The 15,264-nt window shown below is 37.0% G+C and overlaps 1 protein-coding gene across 2 annotated transcripts in view; it reads left to right on the forward strand.

Annotated features, from left to right (window-relative positions):
* The window catches only part of KLHL1 (kelch like family member 1), a gene marked incomplete at its 5' end in the record, with an annotated part of 314,402 nt that overhangs the window by 234,104 nt on the left and 65,034 nt on the right, over nt 1-15,264 (forward strand). For both annotated transcript variants that reach the window (XM_084879715.1, XM_084879716.1), the window contains one exon: nt 6,101-6,325. In XM_084879715.1, the coding sequence (XP_084735841.1) occupies nt 6,101-6,325 (225 nt within the window). The remainder of the gene's footprint in view (nt 1-6,100; nt 6,326-15,264) is intronic.

Consider the following 15,264-nt stretch of genomic DNA (forward strand, 5'->3'; position numbering starts at 1 on the left):
TACTAATTTAAGCGTTCACTTTGAAATGAATAAATATCAGTAGATCCCTGAGAGCTTTCAATTTATATATCTTAGTAAGGGTGGATGCTGGTTTATGAAAAAGGCAAAAGTGTATTTTCCAAGAGTTTATAGTTTAAATGGAGAACTCTTGTTCTTTAACTGCACTTATGAAGAGACATTTTAATGATTTTGTTTCTGCCATACAGTCAGTAGTACTAGAACTAGAACCCAAATATCACTATAGGCATTTAATATTTTATTCACCAGTGCCCATATTTTTAATGAAAGCTAGAAAAATTCTAATATAATTATGTGAAAAGTGTTTGTTGGAACCTAAGGTATTTTAATAATAATCTACATCATTCCCCCCTTATCTAAAGTTTTGCTTTCACAGTTTCAGTTACCTGTGGTCAACCATGGCCTGAAAATATTAAATAAAAAATTTCATAAATAAACATTTCATAACTTCTAAATCACATGCTGTGCTGAGTAGTGTGGTGGAATCTTGTACCATCCTCCTCCATTCTGCCCAGGACATGAATCAACCCCTCGTCCTGCATCTCCACACTCTGCTACGCACCCATTAGTCACTTAGCAGCCTTCTCAATTATCAAATGGGTTATCAGAGAGAGAGAGAAAGGGAGACATTGGCACAGCTTTCATCACAATATCTATATATATATATAAAAGCCTAAGCGACTGAAGGATTGAAAGACCAACAACCAAATGACCGAATGACTGGTCGACTGGTTGCTATGACGTGCACTGATCACCAGGGAGCAGACGCTCAATGCCGGATCTGCTCCCTGGTGGGCAGTGCACTCCCACTGCGGGAGCACTACTCAGCTAACAGACACCAGATGCCAGAAGCGCAACTGTGGTGGTGTGAGGCTTACCCACCTTTGTGGCAACACTACTGAGTGGCAGTGGTGGCAGACACAGAGGGACAGGGATGAAGGAGAGTGGTGTGGCACCGGCCCAGGACTCGGGCTCCTCCTCAGCCACCTGCCACTTTGCACACCACTGCATCCCTCGAGGGATGTCAGACTGCCTGTTTTGACCCGAGGGTTACCAGATTATAAGAGGGTGCAGGCCAGCCTGAGGCACTCCACTGGTGCATGGATTGTGCACCAGGCCTCTTGTGTAGAATATATAGATTTCCATACTCTCTATGGTTTTGGCATCCATAGGCTGTTTAGGAATGCATTCCCTGTGGATAAGGGGCAGGGGTGGGGTGGGGGGAGAGAGATACTGTAAATAGCAAGGGCATGGTTCATTTTGGCAAATATTAGTTATGAAACTAAATGTTTAATTTAAAAATATCAATTTGTATGAGTTTATGTTCAGGGAACATATATTAATATAAAATATATATATATATACTTGTAATAATACTATAATATGTATTCTTTTGCTATAAAGTTATTTTATTACTAGAGGCTCCGTGCATGGATTCATGGGGTCCCTCAGCATGGCCTGCAGGGATTGGGCTGAAACTGACAGTCCATTGTGCCTGCTGCTCCCGCCTGCCACTCCCACTCATCCCGGCACTGCTGCACCTGCCATAGGCTCACACCCTGTTAGTCCTGATCAGGAGAGGCCTTTGCCACAGCAGTGCTCACCAGCCATGAGACCTGTGCCTGGTGCCCATCCCAAGGAGGGTGTGGGGGTCAGGATGCAATTAGGGATGGAGGGAAAGGAATAGATACTGGGCAGGTGGTTGAATGCCCTTGCCAGCCCAGGATGCAGGTTCATCCGAACCACTGATGTTCATGCGGGTAGCCAGAAGCCACCTGGCAGTTGCTTTTATATCCTTTCTTCCTTGAGGAGCATCTAGGAATGAGTGCCTGAGGCTGACTTCCAGGAGGTTGGTGGTGCTGTCGGGATCATGCCAGTGGCATCTGTCCTTTGGTGCCTGGCCTGTTCTCTAGAGATTGGACCAGCAGGAGGACTATTGAGGGAGGGAGTGGCTGGTGGGCCACTGGGACGGGTCAGTCAGCTGAGCGGCAGTCTCGCTGTTGGAGCGCGCTGACCACCAGGGAGAAGCTTCTGCATTGAGTGTCTTCCCCCTGGTGGTCAGTGCACATCATAGCAACTGGTTGACCAGTCTTTTGGCCATTCAGTTGTTTGGTCATTTAGGCTTTTGTATATATTGTTGGAAGTAATGGTGATCAGAACACTACCATCTTTAACTTAACTTTCCAAAAAAATCCATTTCTTAGGATATTATTAGCAATATCAAAAGCTGTCTTTAAATATAACAAATTAGTATTTTAATTATAAAACTAAGACATATTTTTGGCAAAATATATAAAATAGGAAATTAAAAATAAAATAAAAAACTCAAGTACCCCATTTTTTAAATTTACTATGTATTTTAAAACACACAATGAACACACACACACACACACACACACACACACACACACTTCACACCTCCCAAAAAGTTGCATCAATTTAATGTCATCCAGCTGTTTATTTTGTTTTGTTTTTAGCTTTTTAAATCTTTGCATGAGGATATGTTTACTGATTTTTTTTTAGAAAGACATGAAAAACCTCAATTGGTTGCTTCTCATACCTGCCCAATCAGAGATTGAACCCACAACCTAGGTATGTGCCCTAACTCTGCCCTAGAATCCAAACAAACTCATTTTTGTGCAAGAGAAAGACACTGCAACCAAGTGAGCCACACTGGCCAGGGGAGCCAGCTGGTTTTGATGTCAACATCACAATATTACATTTTCTTTTTAATTAATTTATTTTATTAATTATGGTCTCACATAATTGTCCTTATCCCCCCATTCCCATCCCAAACCCCTACATATGCCCCCACCCCCTTGTTGTCCATGGTCACTGGCTAGGCCCATATGCATGCACACAAGTCCTTTGGTTGATCTCTTCCCCTCACCCCCACCCTCTCTTACTTTCCCTCTGAGGTTTGAGAGTCTGATCGCTGCTTCTCGTTCTCTGGATCTGCTTTTGTTCATCAGTTTATGTTGTTCATTATTTCCTCTTTCTAACCCTTTTAGAAATATTTTAGAATTATTTAATTGTTTGGAAAGCATAAATACATTTCTGAAGTTTGCATGTCATGACCATAGCTTTCATGTTAATTGCCTACTCACATAATTAGCCTATTTCTATTTAATGTTTCCAATTTACCGCTTTTTTGAAATAATTATTTAATTTATTGGGGTGACATTGGTTAATAAAAGTATGTAAGTTTCAACTCTACAATTGTAGCATAAATCAATTATAGATCTGTATATTTACTTCTTGTTTTATAAAAAAAGATTTTTAAGTATCAGGGAAATCAATCTGTCCCTGACTCTGTTTATTTATTGGAGCCCTGGAAAGAGAATCAAACACTTGGTGAGTTCTGTGGCCATGTGTGTTATACTTGAGTTATTAGTTCAGCTAAGGTTATTCTAGTGTAAAGAATAGGCAGAGTCCAAGTTTACTTATTCATATATTTCTAAAGGATACCTAGCTATCAAAACATTGCTTCTTTTGAATAATAAAATGTTTTTCATTAATTGGAACAGCCATTTTTATTATATTAGACTTATACTAGAGGCCCAGCACACAAAATTTGTGCATAGGAGTGGGAGCCTCAGCTTGGCCCTGGCTTCCTCAGGAAGGATATCTGGTCTCATTAGCATATTACACTTTTATTATTATAAATTTGAGAAACATAATAGATCTTATGAATAAAATCAATATTGAAAAAACGAAATGAGCTATATTACCGTGAAATATGTTTTAACAGTTTCAGTTAAACATCTCACATTAAAAATATTGTTCTTGAATAAGTTTACAAGTGTTTATATAATAAAATATAAGCTAACAAGCAATGATCTTTTTTTCAGTATTTGGTCTTCTTTTATTGATTTCAGAGAGAGAAAGGGAAAGGAAGGGATAGAAACATTAATGATGAGAATTATTGATCTGCTGCCTCCTGCACACCCCCTACTGGGGATTGAGCTCACAACCCGGGCATGTTTCCTAGCCAGGAATCTAACTATTCATGAACCTCTTAGTTCATGGGTCAATGTTCAATCATTGAGACAACCCAGCCCGGCTATGTATTTTTTATAGATTAAGTTTACATTGAATTTTATGTTCCTACATACTTTACAAAAATAGCTTTAGGATAACATTTATCCAGTTATATGAAAAGTATCATTGCAGAGAAAATATTTGTTAAGCAGGAATAAAAGTTTTTACTTTTTAGATAATTTTTTAAAGATGGCATTGAAAAATTCTTATAGTCATAACGATAATTTTTGTGTAATCAATATTTACATTTCTGCCTGCTGTAAATAGAATCCATTTATAAAATAATAATAGACTGCTATTTAGCTATGTGTACAGATATAAATGTAAATATATCATAAAGCTTAATGCTGGAGTTTGAAGTAGTAATAAAAATGTCAAAATCCAGAATTATGTTTGGTTTAAATTAATTTAACTAAAAAAATACATATATGTATATATATATATATATATATATATATATATATATATATATATATAAAAGAATGCCTACTTCTGATTCAAAGCCATAATTTTAATTATTTGTATAATTTATAATGGTTCACCTTAATAACTAAAATTATTACCTTTAAAACCTTAGAAAAATCAAATATTTAGGGAAGTTGGCAAATTAGATAATCAATCAATATAAGATTTTATAGAATTAAAATCACTTAGATTATATAAAGAACATAACTTATTTCAAATAGGTCACTAAAAGTAAATTATTTACTTTTATTAGCAAAATCAGCAGAATAGCGGCCAGTTCTACATGAAGAAAAAAAATTAAAACTATTAAAATAAGTCAATTTGAATGAATGGGAAGAATCATACTAAATTTTAATAAGATAACTTGTTATTTTATATGTGAAAATGATTTTCTTATATAATTACAATGAATAAAATAATGATACTTTGTACAAGGCATTCATAAAATTATTTTGCATTTCTCTAGAAACCCAATTGTAAAATATTAGAAAAAAAAATTTTAAAACCCAATCTCTAAATACATAGTAGTACTGAGGGAAGCTTGGGTCCTGGGTGCCAGAGGGAAGCCAATGCAGGCAGCCGGGGGAAGGAAGGCACAAATTTCATGCATCGCGGCTCTATACATAAAAAGCTTTTAGGAAAGATTGTAATATGATTGATAAAGATAGATCATCATATATCTCTAAATTCTTTTGAAGTATTCTCCAAATACATATTTTTAAAATATTAAATTAAAAAAAAAAGAAAAAGAAGCATCACACTGCCCTGGTTGGTTTGGCTCAGTGGTCAGAGCATCAGCCTGCATTCAATAATTCTCAGTCAAGGGCATTGCAGGTTTTCTCTCCGCCCTTACCCCCGCAACACCCCAATATGGGCAAGTGCAGGAAACACCAATCGATGTGTCTATCTCAGTGGATCTCTCTCTTTCTTTCTCTCTTTCTCTTCTCTCTCTCTCTTCCTTCTTCCTCCTTCCTTTTCACTCTCTGAAAATCAATGGAAAAAATATCCTCAGGTGAGGATTAAAACAAAACAAGAATAACTGATATTTGTTTGCATATCTTAAAATTGACTTTCAAAAGTTTTTGTTTTTAATGCATAAGACAAATTTAAAGAGAAACATTGTTAGTAATTTATTAAAATCACTCTTCTTTATTCTCAGAATTACATATATAACATGTACAGCTTAGGCATTAAAAAGTTTAATTTTTTCAGGCTACGATTATGCTATACTTTTTAAAAGGCAAACAGTGATAGAGGGAAATTATAAAATCTACTGGTAGAACTGTATTATGCCCCAAATGATTCTACTTAACTGATATTTTAACATGGCACCAGTATGTAATTCAAAAAAGCTGAACATTTGTGTCTATTTGATAATTAGTATCCACCAGGTAGAGAAAATATAGTGATAGTTAAATTACTACTCCCTTTATTTTTCTGACATGTTTTCTTTAAGAAAAATGAACATGACAAGAACATTTTCACATCCTAAATTTACACTACTAATGATTTGTACAACTTGATCAAGTTGTATATTTTAGTAGTAAATGGTGACTATATGATTTTGTTTTATCAGGAGCTACAACCATAGAGAAATATAACCTCAGAACAAATTTGTGGATCCAGGCAGGGATGATGAATGGCCGAAGACTGCAGTTTGGGGTGGCTGTTATTGATGACAAACTCTTTGTAATTGGAGGTCGAGATGGCTTAAAGACATTGAACACTGTTGAATGTTACAACCCTAAAACAAAGACTTGGACTGTCTTACCACCGATGTCAACACATAGACATGGTCTAGGTAAGATTTCTTACTTTATTGATATTACTTTTAGAAATATTTTTATTAATAGTGAAAATATATATAAAAGCATGGTATTTTTGTTATTAATTATTATTAATTTTAGGTATGCCAGGGCTTATGTAAAACATTGTTTTAAAGTTCTTGGCATTTTCCTGTGTTGATCAATGTGCATTTAATGGTTGAGAGAAGTTAATGATACCAAAATGAATAAACCTCAAACTATCCACAAAGCGTTCACAATTTGACATTCATTTAATATGTGAAATTTGATATAACAAATGTAGTGCCATCATGGAGAGGCCAGAGCAATATAGCTCAGAAAAAGAAATAGTTAATGTGGATTAAGAAGACTCACTCCACATTACTGGATAAACAGGTCTAGTTATATCTTTGCATTAAATTGTTCCATCTTGGAAAATCCATGGGGAGAGGACCATATAGTTTTAGAGAAAAAGTGACTCCTTAGCTATTATCAGAGGTCAATATGATAGGATTCACTTGATCTTTACTGTGGAGTAACCTGAAGATAAGAGAACTACACTTATATCATAAGATCTGATTGTGAGTCTTGTCTTGAATCTACTATTTAATATTGACATGATTAGGGGTCAGAAATTAAATTATGAGCCTTAGTTTCCTGGTTCATTACCAATTCAAGGTCATTAAGTAGATTAAAAAAATCTAACAATGATAATTGTCAAGTCCCATACTAGTATTTTAAAAAAAGAGGAATTTAATAAAGACTATCAGTTATTAAATTTTCACTTTGTATCATGGGGATTATATGAAAAGAAATTACTTTTTTTGAAGTTCTAGAATATGACAGAATTAACTAAGTGTCTTTCATATACTTTGAATATACACATTAGAGAGAATCAGGGTGTAATTGCAAATCCATTGATTTAGACATTAATAGGCAAGCAAAATTAGAGAGCATTTCAAAAACAAATATTACTGAATAGAGGCCCAGTGCATGAAATCGTGCACAGCAGGGGGAAGGGGGCCTTCAGCCCGATCTGCACTCTCTCACAATCCAGGACACCTAAGGGATGTCTGACCTAAACTGGCAGTTGGACATCCCTCTTGTAAATCCAGGACAATGCATGTACCAGTGACCATACTTTTCATACAGGCGAAAGGCATCTTACTGTTGTATGGGCAGCTACATTTTTTTGCCCTAATTATAAAAAGTAGTATATAATATGATCCTTCTGAGGCAGTAGTACCATTTTCCCCATCTCAATGGGTGGAAAAACTTAAGCAAAGAGAAGTTAAAAAATTGGCTTTGTCACACAGTTATAAGTATGAGAATCAGGGCTGATGACAACATGTGCAAGCCAAAGTTCATGCATGTCATCGCTGCATCATCCTGTTTTTTCAGTAATAGAGTAGCCTTGCAGTTTTTAGTTTTAAACCAAAGAGACTGTTCCCAATATATAGGGTAGGGTCTCTAGGCTTGGCTGGTAATCAGGGCTGAACTGTGGGATGAACAGCAAGTGGGTGTGACAATTGGGGGGACGCGAGGCCACTGGTACCCCCCTTGGCTGGTGGCCTGGTACCACCCACTCACTGGCCCCAAACGGGGGCAGTTCATGCATTGAGTGTCTGCCACCTCGTGGTCAGTGAGTGTCATAGTGACCAGTCATTCTGCTGTTCAGTTGATTTGCATATTGGGGTTTTATTATATAGGATAATTTAACTTTAAGTTCTCCAAAACTGCATTCCTCATTCTTGTCTACTATCAATCCAAGTGAAAATAAAAAATAAATTATTAAAACAGATGAACTAAATCAACTTATCTTTATTATCATCTTTTTTTACCTCCTTTTCATCAGTTTGCTCATTAGTAAATTATAAAATAACTAGAGGCCCAGTACATGAAATTCATAGGGGGGCTCCCTCAGCTGGGCCTGCATCCTCTCCAATCTGGGACCCTCTCACAATCCAGGAACACTGGCTCCTAATCACTCACCTGCCTGCTGGCCTGATCCCCCTAATGGCTCTCCCCTGCTGGCCTAATCACCCCCAACTTCTCTCCCCTACCAGCCTTAACGTCCCTAACTGCCTAGGCTTTGCTACCATGCCTTTGTCCAGAAGGATGTCTGGAAGGTCTTCTGAAAGATGTCTGGTCTAATTAGCACATTACCCTTTTATTACTATAGATAATAAATGTCTGAGAAAGTTTAAGTTCTAAAATTCTGTGTTTTATATAAAAGCCATATAAATTATTTAAATCATATAGAACCAAATTAGAATATGAAAAACATGAATATCAAATTATTTTCCCCAGATAATATTAATGCATATACAAGGTTTTCTTCTATGGTTTTCTTCCCAAATAAATTAGAGCATTTTGGCTTTCATATCCATATAAAAGCTCTATCAGGGGTCCTCAAACTTTTTAAAGTGGGGGCCAGATCACGGTCCCTCAGAGAGCTGGAGGGCCGGACTATATGAACTACTAATTCCTACTGTAACACCTTGGCTGCGCTCACTGCCCAAAAAACCTGGCGGGCAGGATCAGACTCCCCTGGGGGCTGCATGTGGCCCTCGGGCCGTAGTTTGAAGACCCCTGCCTATGTGTTGTTTTTATTAGTTAACTAACATTCTATGCTCCTGTTTGGGGGAATATAGAGAATATGCAGTGTGGATTGGACTATTTAAAATTTAATGACTCTCCTTTTTTTGATTTAGAAAATTTAATTCATTTCTATTAAGGTTCAATTATGTAGGCTATTTACATGTCAAGAGAATATACATGAAAATGTTTCACCAAGAATACACCTTAAGCAGTATAATTTCATGTGCTTCAAGTATACTAAATCCTCTTTGCCTCAAATTCTATTACACCAGCACCAGAGCTGAGCAGGAAGGTAATCTCACATAATGTCTTTTGCTTTGTCTTATTTGTTAACGAGTTCATTGTAGAGGGTGATGTGGAAATAAGACTCCATAAAAAGTTACATGTGCCAAGTATCACAACATCAAAATATAATTTAGCTTTTTCACAGGTTTTAGTAGTTCTCAATAGTTGACTATTTTCATGACGAAGCCTCTCCTCCTGTTTTGTACTCTGTTGTTTTCTTTCACTTCTATCATCAGGTGGACCACCTCTCCTGTTACAGCATGCTGTCAGGTTCTTACGTGTTTTACTTCCTAGGAGTTTTCTGTTTTGTTCAGTGTTTTAAAAAAACCCTCTACTACAGAACTCCCCAAGAGCTGATCTGATTGAATTAGTAGGTAATATCACAGCTTAAGGCATCAAATTCTCATTTCAGAGCATCTCATACAGAGCTAGCAATGTCCTGTAGATATAAAGCTGCCTTTGACATGGATGCCAATCCAGGTCCAATCAATTGAAGCTAGATTGATAGTGCTGCCCTGAGCGGCAAGCTGGATCCATGTTCTTCTCTCATAGAATTTGAAGAATAAAATTCTTGGACAATGGATTTTAAGCAAAAATGTGGAAATTTATTGCAAATGTATGCAGACTACCACATGGGGAGGGGTTCCCAAATGGATAACCAGTGAAATCTTTTTGTCTGTGGGTTTATAGATGCTGGCAGCTTCTTTGTCTATATGTGCTACTTTCTAATTGAAGCCTTCCTCATTTTATGTCCCCTGTGTTTTTTTTCAACTTCCCCCTTTTCCCTGCATGGATCGGGTCCATGGAGGGAAAAGAGGGATGTTATCAAAGTTTCAAAGCTCACCCAGTGCTTCACCTTATCTTCTCTCCCTTATCCTATACAATAAAAAGCTAATGTGCAAACTGTCCCCTCAGGAGTTCGACCAACCAGGAGTTTAACCACTCACTATGACATGTGCTGACCACCAGGGGGTGGCACAAAACAAAGGAAGGCACTGGCCAGCAGGTGGCAGCCAAGAAAGGAAGGCCCCTATTGGCCTTGATCACTGGCCAGGCATAGCGACCCTATCCATGCACAAATTTTGTGCAGTGGGCCTCTAGTCTTGTTACATACTTCTGTCCTCTGTGTATGTAAAATAAACTATCTGGCTCTGACTGGTTTGGCTCAGTGGATAGAGCGTCAGCCTACAGAATGAAGGGTCCCAAGTTTGATTCTGGTTAAAGGCATGTACCTTGGTTGCAGGCACATCCCCAATTGGGTGTGTGTGGGTGTGAGTGTGAGCACACACATGCAGGAGGCAGCTAATCGATGTTTCTAACTCTCTATCCCTCTCTCTTCCTCTCTGTAAAAAATCAATAAAATATATATTTAAAAAATAAAAATAAAAAAATAAAATAAACTATCTGGCTGCTTGGAACTATCTCTGACCCATCACGCATGCATTCCTTTCCCATGGACCCTTCCCTAACTGCCTTTCCTTATCTCTAAATCCTTTCAGTAGTAACACAAGACACATGTATGTTCTCTGATGAACCAGAGTGCTTCCTTTAGGACCAATCACATTCTTTATGATCAGTTGCATCTCAGGAAGTTCAGCATTATGTATCATACTGAAATGCAATTAACATCCTCAGCCTGCGATTCTTGCTCCTTCAATATAGCATATTAGTCTTTGATTTATCTTCTCTCTTCTAGGAACTTCTATTTACATAGATGCAATATATCATGTCTTATAAACTTAATTTTTTTATTTATTTGATACATAATTGTAATATCCAGCCTTTCAAAGTGATCTTAATCTGTATGTACCATGATATTAATTGTATATATTGATCTCAATTTGTTTTTTTTAATTTTTTTTAATTTACCTTTATTGTTCAAAGTATTACATATGTCTTCTTATTTTCCTTCTTGACCCCTTCTAGCCTGCCCTCTCCTCACCACAAGCCTTCACCACACTAATGTCTGTGTCATGGGTTATGCATATATGTATGCATATAAATTCTTGGATTAATCTCTTCCCACCCAGTTACCCACCCTTGCCTTCCCTCTGAGATTTATTTTGCTCTTCCACAGTCTGTTCCATGCTTCTATGTCTCTGAATCTATTTTGTTCATCAGTTTATGATACTGGAATTTTGGACTGGAATGCGTAGTGTTCCCTGGGCAGAATGGCTTTTCCTGGGCTCTTTGTCCATTGGAATCCAAGAATGAAACCACGGATGGAAGATGGTAAAGGAGAAATTTATTGAAGAACAAGAACAGACTTCCATGTGGGGAGAGAGAGAGAGAATCCCACAGCACAGACTCCCATGTGGAGAGGGGAAAGAGTCCCACCAAATTCCTTTTTCCATGGTTTATAAAGGTGCAGTTCTTTGTGTCTTGATATCCACTCTGATTGGTCAATATTTCCCTTATATTTGGTCACCATAGTAACTCCTGAGCTCAAAGGTCAAAACCTCACATGGGACTTATGAGGCACTCCTCCCTCATTGTTCTCCAATTCCCTCTGGACTTTCTTCCTCCTCTTTATTCTGTAAATATGATCTTTTGCTACTCCCCCTTCCTTTATCTTATGGAAATGTAATGCCTCTCCCAACTCCCTTGTTATGAAAATGTACCCTTTGCAGCTTTGGAACCCAGTGCTTTTCCCATGGACCTCTTAATTCCTAAAATTTTCTAACCCTGTCTATTTCACCCCTAAAAATTCCTTTTGTTTAGATTTCACATGAGTGAGATCATGTTCCTACTTGGCAATAAATTATAATTATTTTCTTCTTTTTAATATTATCAATAACTTCCTTTTCTCTGTGAGACAATTTATTATACCTTTTACAAATTGTTGTCTTCTTTTTTATTTATTGCTAGAGGTCTGGTGCATGAAAATTCAGCCCGGCCTGCCCCCCTTCTCACAGTCCAGAAGCCCTCAGGGGTGGGAGGTGACCCAGTGATCAGGGGAAGAGAATGCCCCATTATACCTCTGCTACTGCCACTGCCAGCAGCACAAGCCTCAGCCAGCTCTGGTTACCTGAGCCTCAGGCACCCTAAGCAGCTGGGCAGCAGCTATCTGAGGCTTGTCTGGTCCTCGAGCCAGCCCTGGGCAGCTGGGCGGCTGAGGGAACTGGGGGACTCAGGAGGCAGGTGCACGCACCTGCAGCCCCAGTGGGGATGATGGGACTGGGTGCTGCCATCTTTGAGGGCAGGGCAGTCAATTAGCATATTCCCTCCTTATTGGCTGTGGGAGCCACCATCTTTGTGACAGTGTAAACTTCAATTAGCATATTCCCTCTTTATTAGATAGAATTGGTGATTATCTTCTTCCTTTTCTTCCCCCTACTCCTTGACAAGTTCTTTCCTTTTCTCTTCTTCCTGTTAGCCTTTTCATCTCCTCCTGTTTCTTCTCTGCCTTTTTCCTCCTCTTCCTCATCTCCCACCATTTATTTTTCTTCCTTTCTTTTCTCCTCTTCTAATTCTATTTAACAGTCATTATAACTACTAAAATATGTAATTTTTAACTGTGCACTCAAGTGAACATATGAGATAGTTTAACTAGTTGAATGACAGACTGAGGCATTTGCCATTCTTGTGTCCTCCCCAAACGTTCAATAGTGGATAGGGGAATTATAAGTCGGCATAAAACTCTTATCCTGAAAGTTAACTTTGCCCATCCTACCTGATATTATTCCTAAAAGGTAGGGACACATGGTGATTTACTTATATTTGCACATCCATTTCCTTGGGCATTTTTTCCTTATCTCTGATACCCTTACCACGGGTCTGGGAGCTGAGATGAGGAAGGAATGGTCTGGAGTCTGGATCTACAGGTTTGATGCTGCTGTTAGCAGTTCCCCATCCAAGCTGGGCTCTGAGGGTAGCCTGATGTTATCTAACCCATTATGGCAAGCTCTCAGTAGGCACTGCTGTTTCACTGCTTGCAAGTGTAGAAGTCACAGTAGCTCTTCTAAAGAAAATATGTGGTAATAAAAACAGCACACACCAAGTTTTCCTCCAGGATATTCCCTAAAGCAGTTCCTTGAATTTCTGTCTCACTGAGGAAGCTGCAACTGATTACTGATTTGCTAATTTATTTATTTATTTATTTTTTTACAATTTTGATGTTAATTTTTCATACACATATCATGACTCTCCCTTTGGTGTAATCATCAAGATTAGTTTTGGGTGTAAACCAAAAGCTGCCTGAGCTAATTTTCTATATTTTCAGAAACTAGAATGTACTATATTATTTCCCACAGTGAATCAGTGCCTACTTTGTGGTACACAGTGTAATTATAAAACTGACTATGTAATTTAATATAATACATTCACATGACAAGAGGCTAAAGTCTAAAGTAAAATTTAAAATATTAAATACAAATGCAAAATATTTTCTTTGACCCAGAAAGCTAAGCTCCTCTCTCCTTAATTTATATGAAAAAATAAATAAAATCCTTGTATAATTTTACAAGAAAGTCACATGAATTATTTGATTGCTAAAGATGATTATGTTGTCCAAAATATTTTATAATTATCAATAAATGAAAAATGAGCAATTTTTCAATTGCTGCAAAATCGCATCATTCTGCTGCATAAAATAGTGTGTGAACATTATATTCATTTTAAGTCTACAGCACAAGGGAGCAATGCATCTACCTAGAGGATTAAACTAATTAAGAGCACAGTTTGCTCATTTTAGCATTTGGTTCTGTGAGCCACATTTTGGTACATCCTGCCTTTTTCAACACATTTTATATTGTATGAAATTGAATAAAATATCAGTTCAATAAATGTTTTGCAATTAAGTTAGTTTCAGAAAAATTGATAAAGATTACTTTAGTGCTATTTTGTAAGATTCTCTAAATGCCAGGCACCATGTTGTATGTTAAATACATGATGAGGGCTCTTTTTGTTTTTGTGTTTTTTAGTTTAAATTGATAAAATTCACTTACCATAAAATTAAGTTTTAACATATAGAGTAGATACTTTTGAGTATATGAACAGATTTGCTCAGCCATCCTCATTATCAAATTCCAAAACATTTTTGTCTTCCTAAGAAATCCTGAACAAGAAGAACAGTCACTCTTTATTGCCCCAAATCCCTAGCCTTTCATAACAATTACTCTACTTCCTGTATCTATGGAATTGCCAGTTTGGGACATTTCATATAAACAGAATCACATAATTTGTGGCCTTTTATGTATGATTTCCCTCACACAACATACACTTTTTAATAGTTATCTATTTTTATAGCCTGTATAAATACTTCATTTCTTTTATGGTTGAATAATATTCCATGGTGAGAATTTACTACATTTGATTTATACATCCTAAATGATAAAAGGCTAATATTGAAATTGCCCCCTCCACCGGGAGTTGGACCAGGAGTTTGACCAGGGGGCAGGACTAGCAGACAAATGTCTGCAGCCCCTCCCCCCGGCCAGCCTGGCCTGATCAGCCCCAATTGGGGCAGGCCAGCTGGAACCCACCCATGCATGAATCCATGCACCTGGCCTCTAGTAATCAATAAAAGGACATTTAGGTTGTTTTCACTTTTTAGCTATTATGAATAAAACTGCTATGCACATTCATGTATGCATTTTTGTGTAGATTTACAATTTTGTTGGATATATACATAAGAGGGGTATTACTGATTCATATGGTAACTCTATCTTTAACAAATGGAGGAACAAACAAGCTGTTTTCATAATGGCTACACCATTTTCTGTCTCCTCAGCAGTGTATGAGGATACCAGTTTTCCCACATCTTTTCCAACTTCTGTTATTATCCATTCTTTTTCATTATAACAATTGTAATGTATATAAAGTAGCATCTCATTGTACTTTATAGGCATATCTCTAAAAAATAATTTTCAAAAACATTTTATGTGTTTATTGGCTATATATATATATATATATATATATATATATATATATTCATTCTTTGGATAAATTTCAGTTCAAAGATTTTGCCCATATTTTGTTTGGGATTTTTTTTATTAATAACTTTTTTTAATATAAAATTTATTTTATATTCTGTGTAGTAAGATTTGACTTTGTTCTTCTTTTAATATAG

This window comes from Pipistrellus hanaki, assembly GCF_964339955.1.
Source record: "Pipistrellus hanaki genome assembly, chromosome: 3".
In the NCBI taxonomy this organism is placed as follows: Eukaryota; Metazoa; Chordata; class Mammalia; order Chiroptera; family Vespertilionidae; genus Pipistrellus; species Pipistrellus hanaki.